Source organism: Lucilia cuprina, chromosome 4, assembly GCF_022045245.1.
Source record: "Lucilia cuprina isolate Lc7/37 chromosome 4, ASM2204524v1, whole genome shotgun sequence".
Lineage (NCBI taxonomy): Eukaryota > Metazoa > Arthropoda > Insecta > Diptera > Calliphoridae > Lucilia > Lucilia cuprina.
Window position 1 is genome coordinate 50761693 of NC_060952.1, and position 19710 is coordinate 50781402.

Below are 19710 nucleotides of genomic sequence, written 5' to 3' on the forward strand. Positions count from 1 at the left end.
CCGGTCATTTGACCGTCATTATTGATGGAATTATCCATTAACTATTTTTTTAGTAATTTTTAAAGAAAAATGTTGCAAGTGTGTTAGTAAAATCATTTTGTATGTGTTAGTTTCGGTCATACATTTCTTGTAGGGAAATAAAACATTTGAGGCTCAGGCAACTAAATATAGTTCGGCGGCGACTCAGCGCCGCCTCGAAGCCGTTCAACTTCGCCCTCTGATTGCACTTTATTAAAAACGTAAATTATATTTAAAAAAAGTAATAATTTTAGTTTCACATCTTACTCGTTCGGTTAAATTTTTTGTAAATATGAGTTATCCCCGTCACAATATTTAGAAGTTTAAAATGAACTTTCACTCCACAGCTGTAAATGTTCGGGTATTTTTTTTTGCTAAAACACGTGAACTGTCCGGACTAAATGAAGTAAATTACGAATTACGTTCTTCAAAAATTGTTGCATCCGATCTATTGCTTAAAATTAGTAAAGATTTTAACTTGGAAGCGATTAGGGAAAGTTTAATTCTAGCTATCAACGAAAACTACTGTGAAGATTTGCATACAGAACTCCAATTAAACGAAGGTGACGAAATTGCTATCATACCTCCGATAAGTGGTGGATAATATATACACACATTCATACATAAAAAATTGAAGGATTGTGATAAACCGCGATATAATGAATCATTTAATACTCAGCCGTGATATTTTAAATGTTGGCGAAATAAGCAACACCGTATCCGCTGAATCTTGTGGGGCAATATCATTGTTTGTCGGCACGACAAGAGATTCTTTTGAGGGAAAAAGGGTAGGAACACCGTAGTTTTTAATAGCACATCTTAATATCTGGACTGCTTACAGGTACGTTCATTGGAGTATGAAGCCTACGAACCAATGGCCATTAAACAAATTGAACTTATTTGTGAGGAACTTAGGCGTCAGTGGCCAGACATAGTAAATATTGCAATATGCCACCGTTTGGGTTTAGTAGAAGTTCGAGAGGCCAGTGTCATTATAGCTATTTCGTCGCCCCATCGTAAAACTTCATTGGACGCAGTCGATTTTGCAATAGATGAACTTAAGAAGCGTGTACCGATCTGGAAGAAAGAAATATACGAAGAAAATGAATCCGCATGGAAAGAGAACAAGGAATGTCAGTGGCTAAAAAAAAAAACTATCATGTAGTAGTTATATTTCCTTTAATTTTTGTTATTGTTTTTCAAATTAAGTATACAAGTGATTCATAATTATTTACCAGCAAAAAGTAAAATATTTCTATAATTTACGACTTTAAGTCAAATTTTCGAAAAGTGGTAGCGATACTTTTTATTCTCAAAATTTACGTATTATTTAACACGTACAGTTTTTTAATTATTCCTATTCCCTAAATGCGGTTGAACGAATGTGATAGATTACTTACATTATGTTTTGGGAGAGTATTTCTTTTATAATTGAAACAAATCCAGATCCCTGAGCCGTAATTATTTATTAGGTGTACTGTAAAAAACTGTAAAAAGGCATATCAAATGTTTTTCATATATATCGTCATCTGAAGCGCAAACGGCCCTAAGTAATCAAAAATTCAAATCGATTTTATTGTTGATTCTAATGTATTTCATCAAAACAAATGTCTACACAAAATGGACTCTTTCGACAAAAACTAACATTTGTTTCACAAAAAAGCCCCTATCTACAAAAACATTTAAATATTAAAGGTAAAAAGTCCAATTAATCTTTTTGTATAAACGTCATTATCAACCATTATAACAACTGATAGGTTTCACTATTAAACAATATTTTTATTTACTACAAATAAATCGTGTTGACAGAAAAAAACCTTTTTTAATTTAATTTTAATTTATTTTCAAATAAACCTATACTATTTAATTAAAGTAGTTTATTGCTTCTCCCGTAAAATTTTAAAAATGTTAGATAAGGCCGTTTGCGTTTTAGGTGACGTTATGAAAAGTACAACAAGTAGGGACATAGGATCGTATAACCTAGCAATAAATTTGGAAATGGATCAATCCACTTTGTCCTCACTTGAACTCCTAATAAACCCTTTGGCGGTCACTGACGTCTATGGACGTCAAAACAAGGACGGCATAAACTGCATATACAGTGTCTCTCATAAGTTTTCGAATTTAGGTATAATATATAATATAAAAAGAAACTGAATTTAATAACATATTTTGTATGCTAAATGAATAAATTAATTTGTTTAATTCTCTAGACAGTCCTTAGCTTTGATATCACGCTTTTTAAAACATTAAAATTCACATTTACTTCAATTAACTTAGCTTTATTTAAAAATAGTCTATAAAATTACCTCACAAAAGTATACGAATTTTTTCTGTATTTCATATTTGACTATATTATACGAAACACAAAAATTAGAATCGAATGTTTTTTTACTAATAATTGTTTTAAGGGGTAACTATTAACGAATGGATATATTTTTGGACCATTTGGTCCACAATTTTGGGACATTTCTACCATCTTTTCATACAATATCATTAAAATTACGATTTTTGGCCATATTTGGCATTTTTTCTCTTTTTCAAGAGATAAAACCAAAATTTAATATTGGGATTTAATAGATTCCATCAGGTATCTAAAAATAATAATCTTTGTTAATCTATATTTTTGGTATCGTTCTTCTGTTTCTAATTGAATTATCGAAGTTGGCTAGTATATATTTTTGTAGATATTAGCATTAATATATTTTAAATTTTCAAGACATCGTAGCGGTGTACAACTACAAAACATACCTTAACAAAACGTCATCCTATACAGTAGATTTTAGTTTTTACTACTCATAACATTCACGATTATGTTGCCCATTACAACAACACTGTATGTAAAAAATGTTGGGCTTATTTTGATCATAGTAGATAATATTTAAACAGATATCAATATTTTTGAGCTAGACCATAATGATATGGTGACATTCAGCCTAGAGGCCATTGGTTATAAAAATAATGATTCCACTATATTGAATGGCGTTTCTTCGAGGCATGCTTTGGAGTTATAAACTTCCACAATATATTGAAAACTTAAAATATATAACAGCTGATATCTAAAATAATATATAGAAGACAAGTTTTCCCGAAAATTTTTGACCTTAGTATTATAAAAATATACTTGAGTTCCAATAAAGCGATAGAAGAATAATTCCAATAATATATCTTTGAATGTTTAAATACAGATTCTTGTAATAAAAATATTATTTTTAGATACCCCAAGGGGTATATTAAATCCCAATAACAAATTTTGGTTTTATCTCTGGGAAAAAGGAGAAATAAATATATATATTGCCAAAAACCCCATTTTAATGATATTACATAAAAAGATGGTACAAATGCCCCAAAATTGTGGACCAAATGGTCCAAAAATATATCCATTCGGTGGATAGTTACCCCTTAAAACAATTTTTAGCAAAAAAAATCATTCGACTCTAATTTTTGTGTTTCATATAATATAGTCAAATATGAAATACAGAAAAAAATCGCATACTTTTGTGAGGTAATTTTATGGACTTTTTTAAATAAAACTAAATTAATTTAAGTAAATGTGAATTTTTAAAGTTTTAAAAAGCGTGATATTAAAGCTAAGGACTGTCTAAAGAATTTAACAAATTAATTTACTAATTTTGCATACAAAATATGTTATTAAATTTGGTTTCTTTTCATATTATACCTAAATTCGAATACTTATGAGAGACTGTATGTCTTAAACGTTTTCATCAATAAATGTTTGTAAGTACAACTATGTTTATATACATGATCTATCGAATCCTGAAATGCGTAACCAAAGAATAAACAGGAAATGAAACACTGACAAAAACTACCTAATTCTACTGTTAGGAGGTACGTAACCTTATGAATGTATTAGTCAAAGTATAACTACCCTATTTTTTTTGGAGTAGAGTGAGCCTGTTATTTTTTCCTTTCGATTTTTTTAAATTCAACTTTGTGAGAGGGGTTTGTCATTCCTTTTGTAATTTCTAGAATTTCCGACCCCATAAACGATATATATTATACATATCATAGATTGAAAATAGCTCGGCCTCATATTCAAAGTGATTTAATTGTGATATATCTTTGTTTTTTTTTGTTTTTTAGTATAACCTTTACTACTTTTGTTTTGTTAGTTATGTTTTTGGCTGAGCACTTGGTTTTTAGATTCCTTTTTTCCTCCTGCTTATATGAGAGTGACAGAGTATATTGTTGTTTGCTATAATTTCTGAATATAGTTTGTTTGTATGTGTGTCATAAGTAGACCTTTTCAAAAATGTTTATAAAATAAAAATCAATTGTAGAGATTTATTTTCTCTCAACCACTTACCAAAAAATCTAACAAAAGTTTCTCTCAGTGATAAACTGCAAAAACAAAATTTTAAATGGTGATCACGGCAATTAACCTCATGAAAACAAAGTGAACCCGTTATTCTTAGTCTGTAATGGAGATATTAAGGATACAAATTTTACTCTTTTTACCCTTTTAATTCCCTAAACGTCAGAGTTTCTAAAAATTTCTTCTTATTGGATCTTTGTAATACCAAAGGAAGCTATGACTGACATAGAGCGGAGATCCAATTATTGTTCCCACGACAATTGGATCTCCGCTCCGGAACGACCCGATTCTCAATCATCCACAGATTGTTAACTCAGCAACAGCTGTATCGAATGGAAGTTTTTCCCCAGGGAAGAACATCCAGTTACAGCCAACCTGTTACAAGAACAACAACATGATCAAAATAGAGTCATGAATCTAGCTTTAACGGTTTGGGCTGGGCGATGATGAATCAGTCATTCAATTAGCATTGCGCCCAATTAATATGAGCAATAGCAGAATTAAGTTGACCTGTAGCTAATAATAAATAATTTAATTTTAATGAATTTTTTATTATAAAACAAACTTTCAAAATAGTTGTATTATTTGTAAAGAAGTTTTATTGAAAAGTCTATTGTAAAATATGCTCACACAAGCTCACAGACACACCAAACTCTTGCAAGTAATTTAAAATTTTCAATATTTTGTATTTGTGATCACACAGCCCCATAAACGAGCAACATAATGTCGAGCACATACAAATGTTACACACAAATCCAACGTGTATGTCCAGCTTTATAAAATTATTATAATTATGTGCACGTTTTAAAACTAACAGCTATAAAAGTAATATTAACTATATTCTTATTATATATTAGGTATAAAAACTTATGAATTAACCCTTCTAACTACATAAAGTTAGTTTCATTAGACATATTGGATTGAAATTTACCGTAAAAAAGGACTACATAAATTATCAGTTTCTAAAACAAAATTATTCTTTTAAAATGTTCACCTCAAGTTAACTCCATAGGTTAAAGCATACTTTAGTATAAGGAGTGAGATCGAAAAATTCTTAACACACGTTTTTCATTACATTTTTCAACCAAAGTATTATTTGATTTTTTTGATCAAGTTACCTTTGAAAAACATGTCAGTTATTATGTGTAATGTCAATTATATTAATTTTTTGGTTAATATGATTAGAATGAGTGACCAGAAAAAAGTGCGTACTGAAACTATTAAATATTTTCAACTAAACCCAACTTGGTCTTACAAAAAGTTGGCCAAGCATACAAAGGTCTGCCGTCAAACTGTTTCCAATGTTATTAAACAGTACCGGGAGAACTTGTCAGTTGATAGAAAACCTGGTTCAGGTAGAAGGAATGGTCCGCATTTTCAAAAGAGCTCCCAACACATCCGGTAGGAAAGCAGCTCGGTTAGCTCAGTGCTCGGACTATTTGGTGCGGAAAGTTAATGCTAATGCAGGTTTAAAAATATACAAGACTCAAAAAGTTCCTGACAGGAACGCTGCTAAAAATTTAGAGGCCAAAAACAGAGCACGGAAATTGAAGTCAAGTTTTATAAAAAAATATTCTTGCTGCATAATGGATGACGAAACGTATGTTCTGGCAGATTTTTCGCAACTTCCAGGTCAAAAGTTTTATGTTGCTGATGCTCGAGGGAATGTTGAAGAAAAGTTTAGGACCCAAAAGCAGACAAAATTTCCCAGAAAGTTCTTGGTATGGCAAGCAATATGCAGTTGCGGCAAAAGAAGCCAATCATTTGTTACAACGGGCTCTATAAATACCGAAATTTACATCAAGGAATGTTTACAAAAAAGGCTGCTTCCATTCATAAGACTTCATAATGTGTCCACTTATTTTTGGCCTGACTTGGCATCCTGTCACTATGGTAAACAAGCCCTTGAGTGGTACAAGAACAATAATGTGGTATTTGTACCAAGAGAGGCAAATCCTCCAAACTGCCCGGAGCTAAGGCCAGTGGAGAGATATTGGGCTCTTGTTAAAAGAGAATTGAAGAGTACAAAAAAGGTGTCCAAAAGTGTGGTAGATTTTAAACGGAGATGGACTACATGTTCGAGCAAAGTGACAGAAAGCACTATAAAAACGTTAATGGAAGGGTTTCCGAAAAGGGTTCAAAATTTCATCACTAGTGATTAAAACTATAAAAATATTTTTTTTTTTGGAAATTGTAATAATAATTTTAATCAAAAAAAAAAAAATAAAGCTGTAAGTTTAGTGGTTTCTTTTTTATAAACATATGTGTATGTTAAGAATTTTTCGATCTCACTCCTTACTTAATATACAATTTTTTGTTAGCTTTTTCACTCTATTTTAAATATCGGACTATATACGATAAATTCCAGTCATTTTGGTAAATATGACCGACAAATAAATATTATTTCGATATGGTACATTAAGAATTCTCAAATATTGCATAATACGACCTTCGAACTCCACAGTTTCGAAACTTTTTTGACCTAAGCTTAGAGCGAAAACTGAAAAAATCGATATTTTCCCCTTGTAAATGCACTTTCAAGTTCTGAGCCGTTGCGGCACCTGTTAGGCTGATAGCTAATTTTTTGTATGATATAGTTTTACAACCCAGTGAACAATTCTAGAGGGCCAAAACCTATTGGACAAAAATTACATTTTACATATTTATGAAATAAAGAAAATATTTTCTCTTTTACAACGAAAAATTAAAAACTGTTTGTGCGTGTGCAAAAAAAGCAAGAGTTAAGTTTTTTCCCAATAAAAACTTTATTTATTAAATAGGAGTTGTGCTCTTAACAAAGTGGTCACAATGGCGTTCACTTATCTTTTATATATATTCTTATTCATAATTTGTTTTCCGTTTAAATTTCACTTTCATTATTATTTTTAAATTTTAAATATTTTTGACGAAAGGTTAACGTCAAAACCTAAGTAGATTTTTGAGAAGTCTCTCGACTTTCCCCCATAATACCGAAGTCCTTCAGGTGGGATTTTTCAGTCTCTCGACTGTACCCATGAATCAATAACATTCACAAGTCAATTTGAAATGTTTTTGTTTTCTTAATAAGGGGATTGGCCGGAATTTTTTTTATTATAGAAGCACTAAGTTTCGGTCCTAATACTAACGCGAACTGTCCTAACTGATTAAACGTGGGATCAGCTAGTTGAAACTCTTCATTATATTTTTCTGCGGAGTACGTATCCCGACCATCTTCCTCACTGTAGCAGACAAAGTTATGTGACGCATATATTGAGCCTATGGTTAAACGTTGACGTTGTTGACGTCACAAACATATGACATAGGACAACACGAGTATAATACCGGGCGAACTATTAAAAAATTTACCTTTAAGGTCGGAGACAGGTTAATGGAATGTCTTAATGGCATATTGGAAGTCTGGACCGGTGAGGAAATATATTTCGCTTTTGTCTGCACTGAAGATTGGAGTATAGGTTGCACTCCTTTCTTCGTTTGACCTTGGTGACTTTGGTGAATGCAAAAGAGAGTGGTGATTACTGTCGCATTTGTTACACTTCACTAACGACTTGTTCTCATTTGACACGTTTTTAGTCAATAAATATCGGCAATGTCGATGTAAAACTAAAAATCTAAGCCTCTTTTCGTGATGCAACTTTCGAAAACTAGCGCACCTATACAGCGGGTGTCTTCTTTACGTTGTTTGCACACATTCGAGCCCGAGGATTTAACCTTTGATGCCTTTGCGTTTGTAGGAGCTGCTGACGGATTTTGAGATTCTCTACCGAAGCGACCTTTAAGGTTGGCAACTCTGGTAACGAAACAGATGCCAATGAAGGTGTTGGAGCAGGTACGGAAACAGGCACTGGCTCCTGAGTTGCCAACCTTAAAGGTCGCTTAGATCCCTGGTCCTCTACCTCCATTACTTCCTCGTGCGACTCTAAGAGCGCATTTTCCACTGAACTTTTTAAAGCGTCCATGGAACTAGGAACATGAAAAATTAGTTAATATTTTAATTTTATAAATTGTCGTTAGTCAAAACGACTAACTTTGTGATTGGTCTGTTCGTATGTCAGCGATACGAACGTGGTCATCACTTCCAGGATATGTTTAGCAATTCTACCTAGTTTCCAGGAAGTCGGAGACATTTGTTCATTTTTTATAACCACTAAGTCACCTACAGATAAGTCTCGATCTGGGTATCTTTTATGAAGATTTGATATACAGTTAATCTCAAAAATAAGTATACAGAAATACTTACAATTGGTTTAATTTAAAAAAAGGATATTATTTATTTTTTAAAAAAGGATATTATTTGATGCCTTTGCGTTTGTAGGAGCTGCTGACGGATTTGGAGATTCTCTACCGAAGCGACCTTTAAGGTTGGCAACTCTGGTAACGAAACAGATGCCAATGAAGGTGTTGGAGCAGGTACGGAAACAGGTACTGGCTCCTGAGTTGCCAACCTTAAAGGTCGCTTAGATCCCTGTTCCTCTACCTCCATTACTTCCTCGTGCGACTCTAAGAGCGCATTTTCCACTGAACTTTTTAAAGCGTCCATGGAACTAGGAACATGAAAAATTAGTTAATATTTTAATTTTATAAATTTTCGTTAGTCAAAACGACTAACTTTGTGATAGGTCTGTTCGTATGTCAGCGACACGAACGTGATCATCACTTCCAGGATATGTTTAGCAATTCTACCTAGTTTCCAGGAAGTCGGAGACATTTGTTCATTTTTTATAACCACTAAGTCACCTACAGATAAGTCTCGATCTGGGTATCTTTTATGAAGATTTGATATACAGTTAATCTCAAAAATAAGTATACAGAAATATTTACAATTGGTTTAATTTAAAAAAGGATATTATTTTTTAATAAATCAAAAAAGGAACACATTTATTTATTAAAAACAATTATGATAATTATTATTTACTACTTATTACCGGGTTTTTTTGGTTACTTGAGTTCTCATTCAGGGTGTAGTTAAATAGGTACAAAATTTACGTCACAAAAGTAAATATATATATAATGGCTTAATTACTTATATTAACAAAATTCATTAAAATTTTACCTGTTTGAATGTAATTATTTTATAATAAAATATTCTGTACACTATAACATGGAAAAAATTCACTTCTTGTTCCGAAAAAAATGAAATTTTTAGTAATTGATCTGAATATTCCAATAATATCCCTCGGTTGTACATTATGATGCATTGGAAGACGATATTTCAACTTTTAAATTAATTGTTTCTTTAAAATAATTGCAATCCATTGCCGTTTTTAACATAGTATAGCGTTCATATCCGATATTTAACGGCGATTTCCTAAAATTTATATCTTAAAATGTGATATTAATAATATTTGTACTAGTATCCATTAATTAAAAAAAGTTTTTTGGTTGCAATCATCCATTACACACTCCTAGATACTATCAATAATCGTCAAATGGTGACCATGTCAATAACATACACTACATATCGGTTCTGAAATTAATTATTGTCGTAAAAAATCGGAGTTAAATTTCGGGTTTTTAAGAACGTACTGTGTTAAAAATGGCTAAATCTATGCATATAACATTAATTTCGAAATAACTCTTTTCAAAAGTTAAAAATACTATTTCAAATGCATCATTTGGAAGATTCAATGACCACCAGATCCAAAATCTGGGGTTTAAAGTGGAAAAAAATCCTAGAAAGGAGAAAAAACTGTTCTACTAATTAATTCCGGAACCAATCGGGCCAAATTTCAAGATTTCGGAACTAAAAGTAGATTTTTTCCAAGTTATTGTGTAAAAAATATTTTATTAAAAAGTTATATTTATACAAGTAAAATTTTCATAAATTTTGTTAATATCATTAAACCAAATATATACTGAATGATCTGTATACATACTATTGTGACGTAAATTTTTGCACCTTTTTAACTTTAGCTTAAATGAGAATTGAAAGAACCAAAATATGAAGAAAAAAAGTAGTGAATAATAATTATAATTATTGTTTAATTGTTTTTAATAACAAAATAATATATTTTTTAAAATAAAACTAATTGTCAGTATTTCTGTATACTTATTTTTGTGATTAATTGTATATTCTTCCGGTGGAGCTAGTATGGGTGACCCGATCAAAAAATGACCAGGAGTAAAAGCTACTGGCTCATTTGGATCATCACTCATTGGACACAACGGTCTCGAATTAAGACAAGCCTCAATTCTTTCGAGAACCGTCGATAATTTCTCAAAGGTTATTTCACAGACTTAGCTTCTTTGCGGAAAAGTTGAAAACTTTAAAAGCCCGCTTCCCATAAGCCTCCCATGTAAGGAGCGCCCGCTGGACTAGATCTCCATGTTATTTTCTTAATACCGTAAGTGGACTTTCTGACTTAAATGTTCTAAAATCTCTTTCGTTCCGTTGTCGGAGAACATAGTAGTGGGACAACCTCGTCTTGATATTAATCGATGTTTTTATTCGAGGTACCCAATATTCGATCCGTAAGATCCTGAGCATTAACTGATTTCCAACTTGGATAGAAATCGTATCGAAAAAATTGATTCAAAATCAATAAAGAACTTTTTGAAGATAGAGGTCTTTTATCCAAAACACATTTGTATTTTACGGCAAAATTTACTTTTGGAGCTAAAATAACCAATCGCAATTTTAATTTCTTTACCTAATTATTTATCACGATAGTAGACCCAAATGAAATTTGATTTTAATGAGCCGAGTGCGTATTATAGGAAAATCGAAATACATAAGCTAACACTCGAATTGTCCTATCAAGAGAAAAAAATCTGTCAAGAATATCTTCATAGAGATATAAGATTTTACTAATCGAGCCTCTAAATCCGTATCTAACAAAGCCAAATTCCCTAGATTCCGAGTAGTGCTTTTTTCCCGAAGCCAATTTGGACCATGCCATCATAAATTGTTCTGTGTTAATTCAGAGGGTGAAATACCCCAACTTCCCAAGTCTGCTAGGTTCTCTTCAGATTTGACATGGTGTCAATTATGTCTTCCAACCTTCCTGAATTTTACAAACCCTGTTGGCAACATGGTCCTTTTCAGCCATGTAAGGGCGATTGTAGAATCAGTCCAACAATATATTTGACATAATGGGATGTCAATTTCAAATAATACGGATTTTAAAAGATCCGTCGCAAGAACTGCACAACAGAGTTCAAGTCGAGGTAACAAATTTGATTTGTTCGTTTTTGCAGTCAACAGATGGGTATATATTTCGCCATTAGGTCTTTTTACTCTAGCATAAAGTACCCTGAATAAACCTTGTTAGATGCATCTGAAAAGACATGAAGCTCCACTGTCGAATCCACATTAAAATAAAAAGAGTGCGATTGAGCATTCCATTGTAACCCAAGGGTTTTTGAGCTACTGGACTCCATAAATGTCAACAATTTGGCATCTACTAAATGTTCAACGGAAATACCGCTGATGCTAAAGCTGCTATAAGTTGATCGCGAGCGATCTCAGCGGTTGGGATCTCGAGAGTCCAAGTTAATACGTCGTCAACGTACTTACATTTCCGAAGTATTTTCGCCGCTAGAGTTTTCCTGTCCAATTTTATAACAGGTAACACGATGAAGAAGGAGAATGTTACCACATATCGGCCGTTAGAATTTCGACGAGTAGTTTTCCTATAATTGTCCTTATATATACGGTAATGAGCGGACATAAGGTCCCTCTAATTATCAAACCTAAGTAAGGTACTATTTAAATTATCTTCTTCAGAAAAGTATTCTCTAGTGTTGTATACCTGAATTGAATGTCCCTTAAACCTTTCTAACTCAAATCATATAAATCTGCCCCTAAGAGAAGATCAACTGGTTTTAAATCAAATAAGTTGGAATCTGCAAAACATATTTTTGGCAAATGATTACGATATTCATTCGATATTACAAAAGAGAGCAAGTCACAAGATATATTTGGGAAAACGAAAGCTATTGTACTCAAAACAATTGAAGATTCCAAAAGCGTGTCAATATACTTAAATGGATCACGCCCATGGAATTGTTATAACAGAAGTCGCCTGGTTAATAATAGATATTTGAGCATTCGTCGATTGCGTTGAAATCTTTAAGCGATTTTGTACCCTTGCTTCCTTTTACAAATAGAACAACGATGCAGACTGTTACACTCTTTTACTTCATGAGTTCGTGACAAACAATTAATGCAATAGTGATGATTCTTAATAGTCGAGAATCTGTCCATTGCCTAAAGTTTTAGAAATCTCTTACAATCCCGTAGAAAATGGCTTTGATTTTTGCATAAAATGAAAAAAAGGGAAATAGATGAAGTGACTTGCTGCGATTTCACCTTTGGAGTCGATAATTTTTTAGATTACATAGGTCTGAATTCTTTCTGTCAAAAATGTATACAGATCATTATATATTTAGATCTTCAGAAGCTTCTTTTTCAAAATATGGAGATTAAAGAGATTTAAGTTGCTTGTTAACTAACATACGTTGATTTTCATAAGCAGCCCTAAACTATTTCATGCCATATCAAATCCTAAATGCGAAATAAAATATTGAGCTAATATTTCCATTGCATCACCACTAGTCTTACGTATAAGATGACACATCTTTTCTATGCTGGTGAGACTAGTTTTATAGCATTATCCTTTACACTTTTAACGAACGACCAAAAGTTTTGCTGCCCCTAGCAAGAACCTTAGCGCGAAGGCGCTGCTCGTGTAGATCTTCTTGGCGTCTTAGTACTCTGGCACACGAATATGACATTATTATCTAGGAAACAAAGTTTCCAAAGTTTGCTGAGCCCAGTAAGAATTGTCGTAAAAAAATTAAACGTTTCAAAGCTGTTTTTGAAACGGTACAAAGTTCAGAGAGCGGAAAGGAGGCGGAGATCGTGCAGTGACCCGATTGTCTATACAATTCGTTGAGCCAGCAAGAATCGTCGTAAATAATTAAACGTTTCAAAGCTGTTTTTGAAACGGTACGAAGTTCAGAGAGTGGAAAGGAGGCGCAGATGGTGCAGTGATCCGAATTTACGAGAGGTGCAAGAATATCCACTTCGTACTTACCAGGATGTGAGGTGAGAAAGAGTTCGAGGGTATTATTTTTTTTACTAATATATTAGGCAGTATTTACCGCAAAATACACATTTTTATCACTCGTCATACTAAAAATATTTAAACTTTTTCGGATTTAAATAACATTGCTACTAAATATTGCCGTTCTCTTTTTATGTATAACTAGAAAAATTGCGACGTTACACTTCAATCTCTAGCAGCACGAATGAACAGTATTAATCTCTTGTTTGTTGTACAAGAAAAATATATATTTTTGTGCTATAGCAGCGCACACTCAAATCTGTTAAACTAATATGGCTAGTATTGATGATATTTTTATTTGCGCTGAGTTTTTACTAGCAGCAAATAAATTTTGTTTTGCAACTGCTAGCTGCAAATTTATTTATTGTTTTTTGAAAATTTTGATGCTACAATTTGAAAATACAGTGGGACCTCGATTTTCCGTGATGGTTCCAATTTAGTATTTTCGTTTTACGGGAATTCCCCTTTTTGATTTGTTCTAATTGTTCATGATTGTTAAAAAAAATAACAGAATTTTGCTTATAATTACGGATAATAGAGGTAATCACGGTTAAACGATGCTGAAAAATTTTAGTCAATCCAAATTAAAATTGAAGCGATGCAAAAATGTATTTTTCCATAACGGATAATTGATGTTGCCGGATAATCGAATCACGGATAATCAAAGTCCTACTGTATTTTAATATGATATGTATACAACATGTTATTAGGGTAAAATGTAGAGATATATATTAGTAAAATACTTATGTCATTATTGTCACAAAATGCTAAAGTTTTATAATAGTTTTAAACAATTGTTGTTGTGCTTCAAAGAAAAAATTCTAAAATAATAAAACCTTTTATGGAGTGTTTATTGTTTTGTTATAACTAAACAGTATAATTCTAAGTCGAAAGGGAAAGACTCTTCAGCGAGCAGGCGATAATATTTAGAATTGCCCCTTGAATATTCGCAATATTTACATAAGCATGCTATATATTTGTGTATAGTTCTACAATTTAAAGATTAATTACATTTTATTAGTATAATTTTGAAAGTTATTAAATTTTATAAAGTTGAATAAAAACAAAAACATTTATATTAAAAAAATATCGAGGGACTATATTCAATAGTCTCTATTTAAAATAACACAAGTTTTCAGGAGAGCAAAAAAAAACTTTTTATTTCACTAGTTCGTAAAGATTTTTGATTTTTTTACAATATATTTTTACGACCATATTCTAAATCGTTGTATAATAAGAATTTAAAATTTTGCATTATGTGCAAAATTATTCACAAATTTATATCAGATAGAGCTTTTTTCTACGAAAATTTTTTTCAACCTTCAGATAGACAGTTTTTCATAGAAATATACATTTTTTATTTAATTAAATATCAATAAATATTATATTTTATGCAATTTAATGAAATAATATAAACCAAATAGTTGAAAAAAAAGGTTTTGGTCCAAAATCAATGTTATATGATTAAACACGGCAATAAAATTAATCAAATTAGAATCATAATGAGTGATATCTCGAAAACTATTAAATCGGTTTTAAATATTTTTAGGGATTTGTGTTTAGCATGTCCAAATTAGTAAGAACACTTGTTTTGCAATAGGAAATTATAATAATAGTGTTTAAAGCAATTTTTAGATAAGATAGAAAGGGGATTCATGGAACACGTGTGCTATCTATATTATTTAGAAGTGAAAATTTAGTTTAAAATTAGCAGTTCAAATAGGCGATCAAATGCAGTGTTGTAAAGTCATACATACATACATACATACATACATACATACATGCGTACAAATGTGAAGTGTAATAAGCTCATTAAATGTCATAAAACTGTCAGTGTACTTACATACATACTTACATATGTTTATTTACAAATTGCAGCATCAATATTGCCAAAAAATAATAAATAAAACTACAACTGGCAGTAGCAAAACCAAAATAAAGTAACATTGCTGCTAGGAAGAACTAAACGCAAACAAAAATAATATCAATACCCGCCATATTAGTTTAACAAATTTGAGTGTGCGCTGCTAAAGCACAAAAATATATTTGTGTTGGCCTGCAATTATGTCTGCCTGCTACTAGAAATTGCAAACACGAGGTGCAATTTTTATATTAAAGAGAATATATATGACTGCAATTTTTAGTAGCAAAGTGATACAAAAATGAAAAAGTTTCATATTTTATAGTCATATACAAGAGAGGTGGTGCTAGTGCTGCATATTTAAATCACTCGATGAACGACATTTAATTGCGGAGAGAATAAAAGCACGTGTGAACAGGACAGACGACAGAACACCGATTAATTTAAATTCGTTTAATATTCCCGACTATATTATTATTATTATTATTACAGCAAAGGAACAACAACAATGCTATACGAAAAAACAAAATACACAATGCAATTAAGACAACCTACAATATACGAACGAAATCCACCAAAAAACAACTCAATAAAGCCAACAGACATGCAAAAATACAAGGCGAATTCATACAAGGTGCTGTTAATCAATCAGCTGATAATTTTTTTCTTAATCCGCCTGGTTTACGTAGCTGTCAAAGTTTTTTATTGTTTACATTTTTATATTTAAAAATGTCCGTTAAACAGAGAAAAACTTTGTAATTATTTTGAATTATTTATGTAAATACCAAGCATCTCGTAAACAACCAAGATATTGCAGAACTGCCACCACCTTATCTGAATTCGCCTTACAAAAATACATAACAAAATGCACCGTGTAATAAAACCAAAATTTTAAAACACGCACATGTATATATTTTATCCAATTCACAGTGTTGTTTATTTATTTATCAAAGCATGAAAAAAAATTGTCTTATTTTGATGAAATTTTCAGAGTTTGCCTTGGATTTTTGCTCATATCTTCGTTATTTATGGACCTTTCTTCAGATTTTAAATAGCGATATTTTCGAAAGCATGTTTAACAGATTTGTTAATGATTCAGATCTCGCTGATGTCTGCGACGGCTTAATCGACTCTGCTATATAAAAGGATGATACCCTTCTCACTAAGGTGAAGGGTATAATAAATAAGAAATTATTGTGGTAAATACGTCAGAATAATAAACTGAATTGTCGTAAATATTGTAAATCAAACGTTTTTTTTTAATTTTTATCTCGAAATTTTATGTAAACGTCCCATTCCATAATCCATTTCTCTTTAATATTTAATTTTAAATAAAATTATAACATTTTCAAACATTCCGTTTCGATATCTCGAAATTTATTTAAACGTTAAATAGGGAATACACTAATACTTCCGCTGATACACTGATACTACTACTACTATGTTCGACACTCAGTCGACTTAGGTTTTTGAAAACAGATTTGGGTCCTTGATAGCAGAGTTACTCTTCCATTACTCTTGGTCGGTAGGGGAAATCTGTGGTATGTTTGACAAACTGTTTGTGTAGTCTATTTGGGCCTTATCCCCTTATTTTGTAAAGCACTTCACCTTGCGTTGAAAATATTTTTATACAAATTTTTTAAAATACAAAAACAATATACACTGGTTTCCCGATTTAACGAATACTCAGTTTAGCGAATTCGCGATTTAACGAACGGGAAAATTGTTTCCATTGAGTACCTTATATTACGAATGAATGAGTAAATTTTGTACTCGGTATAACGAATTTATAAAAAAATCTATAAAAAGAGGTGAAAATTATACGGAAAGATAACGAAACTTCTTTATAAACCAAAAGCAATAACATTAAGGGGAATATTATGATTATTTTGCTAATAAAGTGAGAAATGGAAATGTTTGTAATGACAATTATCATAAAATACTTAGAATTTTACATCAATTAAAATAGGCATAAAATTCATATTTTTTATAAGAGAAGAATTAATTTTGGAAATGATTTAACTTCATTAAACAAAAAATGTGGTTTTTTACCTAATTGTAATACAATTCTTCATAAAGTCTTTATCTTTTGCACACTGCGTCAAAATACATGGGAATTGTCAAAAACTTTATGGGTGAATTCAAAAAGATTTAAAAAATAGATTTCCTATCTTTCATTACCGTATTTTTATCAATAAATCATAGAAAAGTTGTTATTCGATTTAACGAATTTTTCGTTTTTACGAATGGGCCTGACATTATATCTTTCGTTAAACCGGGAAACCACTGTATATGAAAATTTTAGTGAAGTGAGTGAAAGGGATTTTTTAAATAACCCTTTAATCTTTATTTACAATTTAAATGCAGTTTTTAATATTTGTTTTATAATTTTCAATTTAGTGAACAAATATTTGTATTTTTTTATTTTTTAAATCAAATTTTAATATTTTTAAATCATATTAATAAACGCATGCAAGATTTGATTTTTAAGTTTTTCACTCTATTAAGTATATGCATACATATGTATGTACATTAAACAGACAAAATATTTTGGATTTAGTGTTGTCCATTCTTGAGCTGGACATATTTCAAGAAAATATCGTATGGGGAACACGATTTTTCATGTTAAATTCAATATTGTACTATGCTTCAAATAATCTTTGCAATGTTTTATAATGGTTCCCAAAATATTTCTAGTCTATCGATGGCAGTTCGTGAGATGGACCGTTTACGAAAAAATCCCTTTGAGTTATTTTTTTTTAAATTTTACAGTATTTTTTAAACAAAATATGCAATATGTGGTATCATTTGAAAGCTTTTTTGAAGTCTATTGTTGTGCAAACACTTTCCCATATTGGATATTTTGTTTTAAAACAAAACAAAAATTTTAAAAATATAGTTCCAAAATACCTTTATTTATTTGGTCCAGTTAATCAACGGTCATCTTAAAATATTTTGGGAATCATTATAAAATAAAGCAAGGTAAATTTTGAGAGGGGTAACAAAAGCACGTTTTTGATTTCCTTACAGAGTGTGTCGGTCTAATGTACATATATTTCGACTTCAAAATATTACTGAGTTACATGTTTAAAGGATAGAATCGAAAGAAAATTTAATTTTCAATTTTAAATATTAAAGGTTTTGGTTTTTGTGAACTCTGGACAATATTTATTCATTTTTACTTTTAGTCCGTCCACAAAATATAAAAATTTAAAAAAATAAAAATTTTTCAAATGCAATTGTCACTGCCCCCATTAACAATATTTTAAGGATTTTGCACTTTTCTAATTCTGTGTACTTTAGAGAATTTAAATATACAATAATAGATAATTAAGATGCTATGATTTTATTAAAATTATACACCAACTTTTACTCAAAACTTTTGTTCTAATTTCATTTTCTTTATTAAAACATTTCTAAACAATAGAAAATGTTTTAATTTTACCTTTGAAGAATTGATAGAGATTTAAAATGGATGGCAATTATCTACACAGAAAAAACAGATTCGTTAAGATAACGGAATTTGTTTCCAATCGAATTTAGTCGGTTCTCACAAGTATTTGTATTTATTATTGTAATCTGCATTGAAATTATTGGTATTTGCAACTGAGGTGTTATTTATTGAAAACCAATTTGTGGATGATGTGTATTTAAAAAAAAATTTATTTTGTTTAAAATATTTACCACCGAACAATAAGAAGTGAAATGCTGTCAAAAAGTACCTAAGTCTACTGTCATTCGGTACCTAACTCTACGTGTGTATTAGTAGAATTCTCAAGCCATCATAGTTGCAAATCGGATTTAAAAATATTGAAAAAAAATATTGAATTTATATTTTGAAAGATTTCTTTAAAATTTATCTATAAACATTATATATGTAAAATTTATAAATTTATCTATAAACTTTATATATGAATCTGCAACATTTAAATAATAAATAATTTAGTTAAAATATTTTGTTGTTGTACCATAGGAAAATTTACAACACTGTTTTTTTCAGTTTTAATTTCAACAACAAAAATTGAATGCCAAAGAAAAAAAAAAATATTTTTTTCGTCTGTAAAAAAATAAATCTTTTCGGACTATTAAATATATTAATATTATTATTATTAAGTGTGCAAAAAATTATAAAATATAACGTTATATATAAGCCACGAATTATCGCGACAAAGCTTTGAAGTTTGGAGAGAGAGAGAGAGTAAGATTCTTACATATGTGTTGGAGTTACACAGAACTCGTCTGTGAGAAAACTAAGACCCAATTTCATGCCTATAGTTCTTCTACATATCTCCCAGCACCGATGTGCTTTGTTGATTCTATTCTCTTCTGATGTCTCCATTTTAATTTTCGGTCGAGGATTACACCTAAGTACTTAACTTTGTCTGTCACTGGTATCTTTTTGCCCAGGAAGCAAGGTTTGGTATACTTGA

General features: G+C 30.8%; 1 protein-coding gene across 3 annotated transcripts in view; it reads left to right on the plus strand.

The window, feature by feature from the left end:
- Positions 1-138: 138 nt before the first annotated feature.
- Positions 139-19710, plus strand: part of LOC111688434 (molybdopterin synthase catalytic subunit) — an 83200-nt gene continuing 63628 nt past the window's right edge. Inside the window, exons 1-2 of one of the 3 annotated variants that reach the window (XM_046948540.1) lie at positions 139-806; positions 860-1151. In XM_046948540.1, the coding sequence (XP_046804496.1) occupies positions 678-806; positions 860-1151 (421 nt within the window). In that variant the 5' untranslated portion in view covers positions 139-677. The remainder of the gene's footprint in view (positions 807-859; positions 1152-19710) is intronic. The other 2 variants (XM_046948541.1, XM_046948539.1) reach the window with 2 other exon arrangements.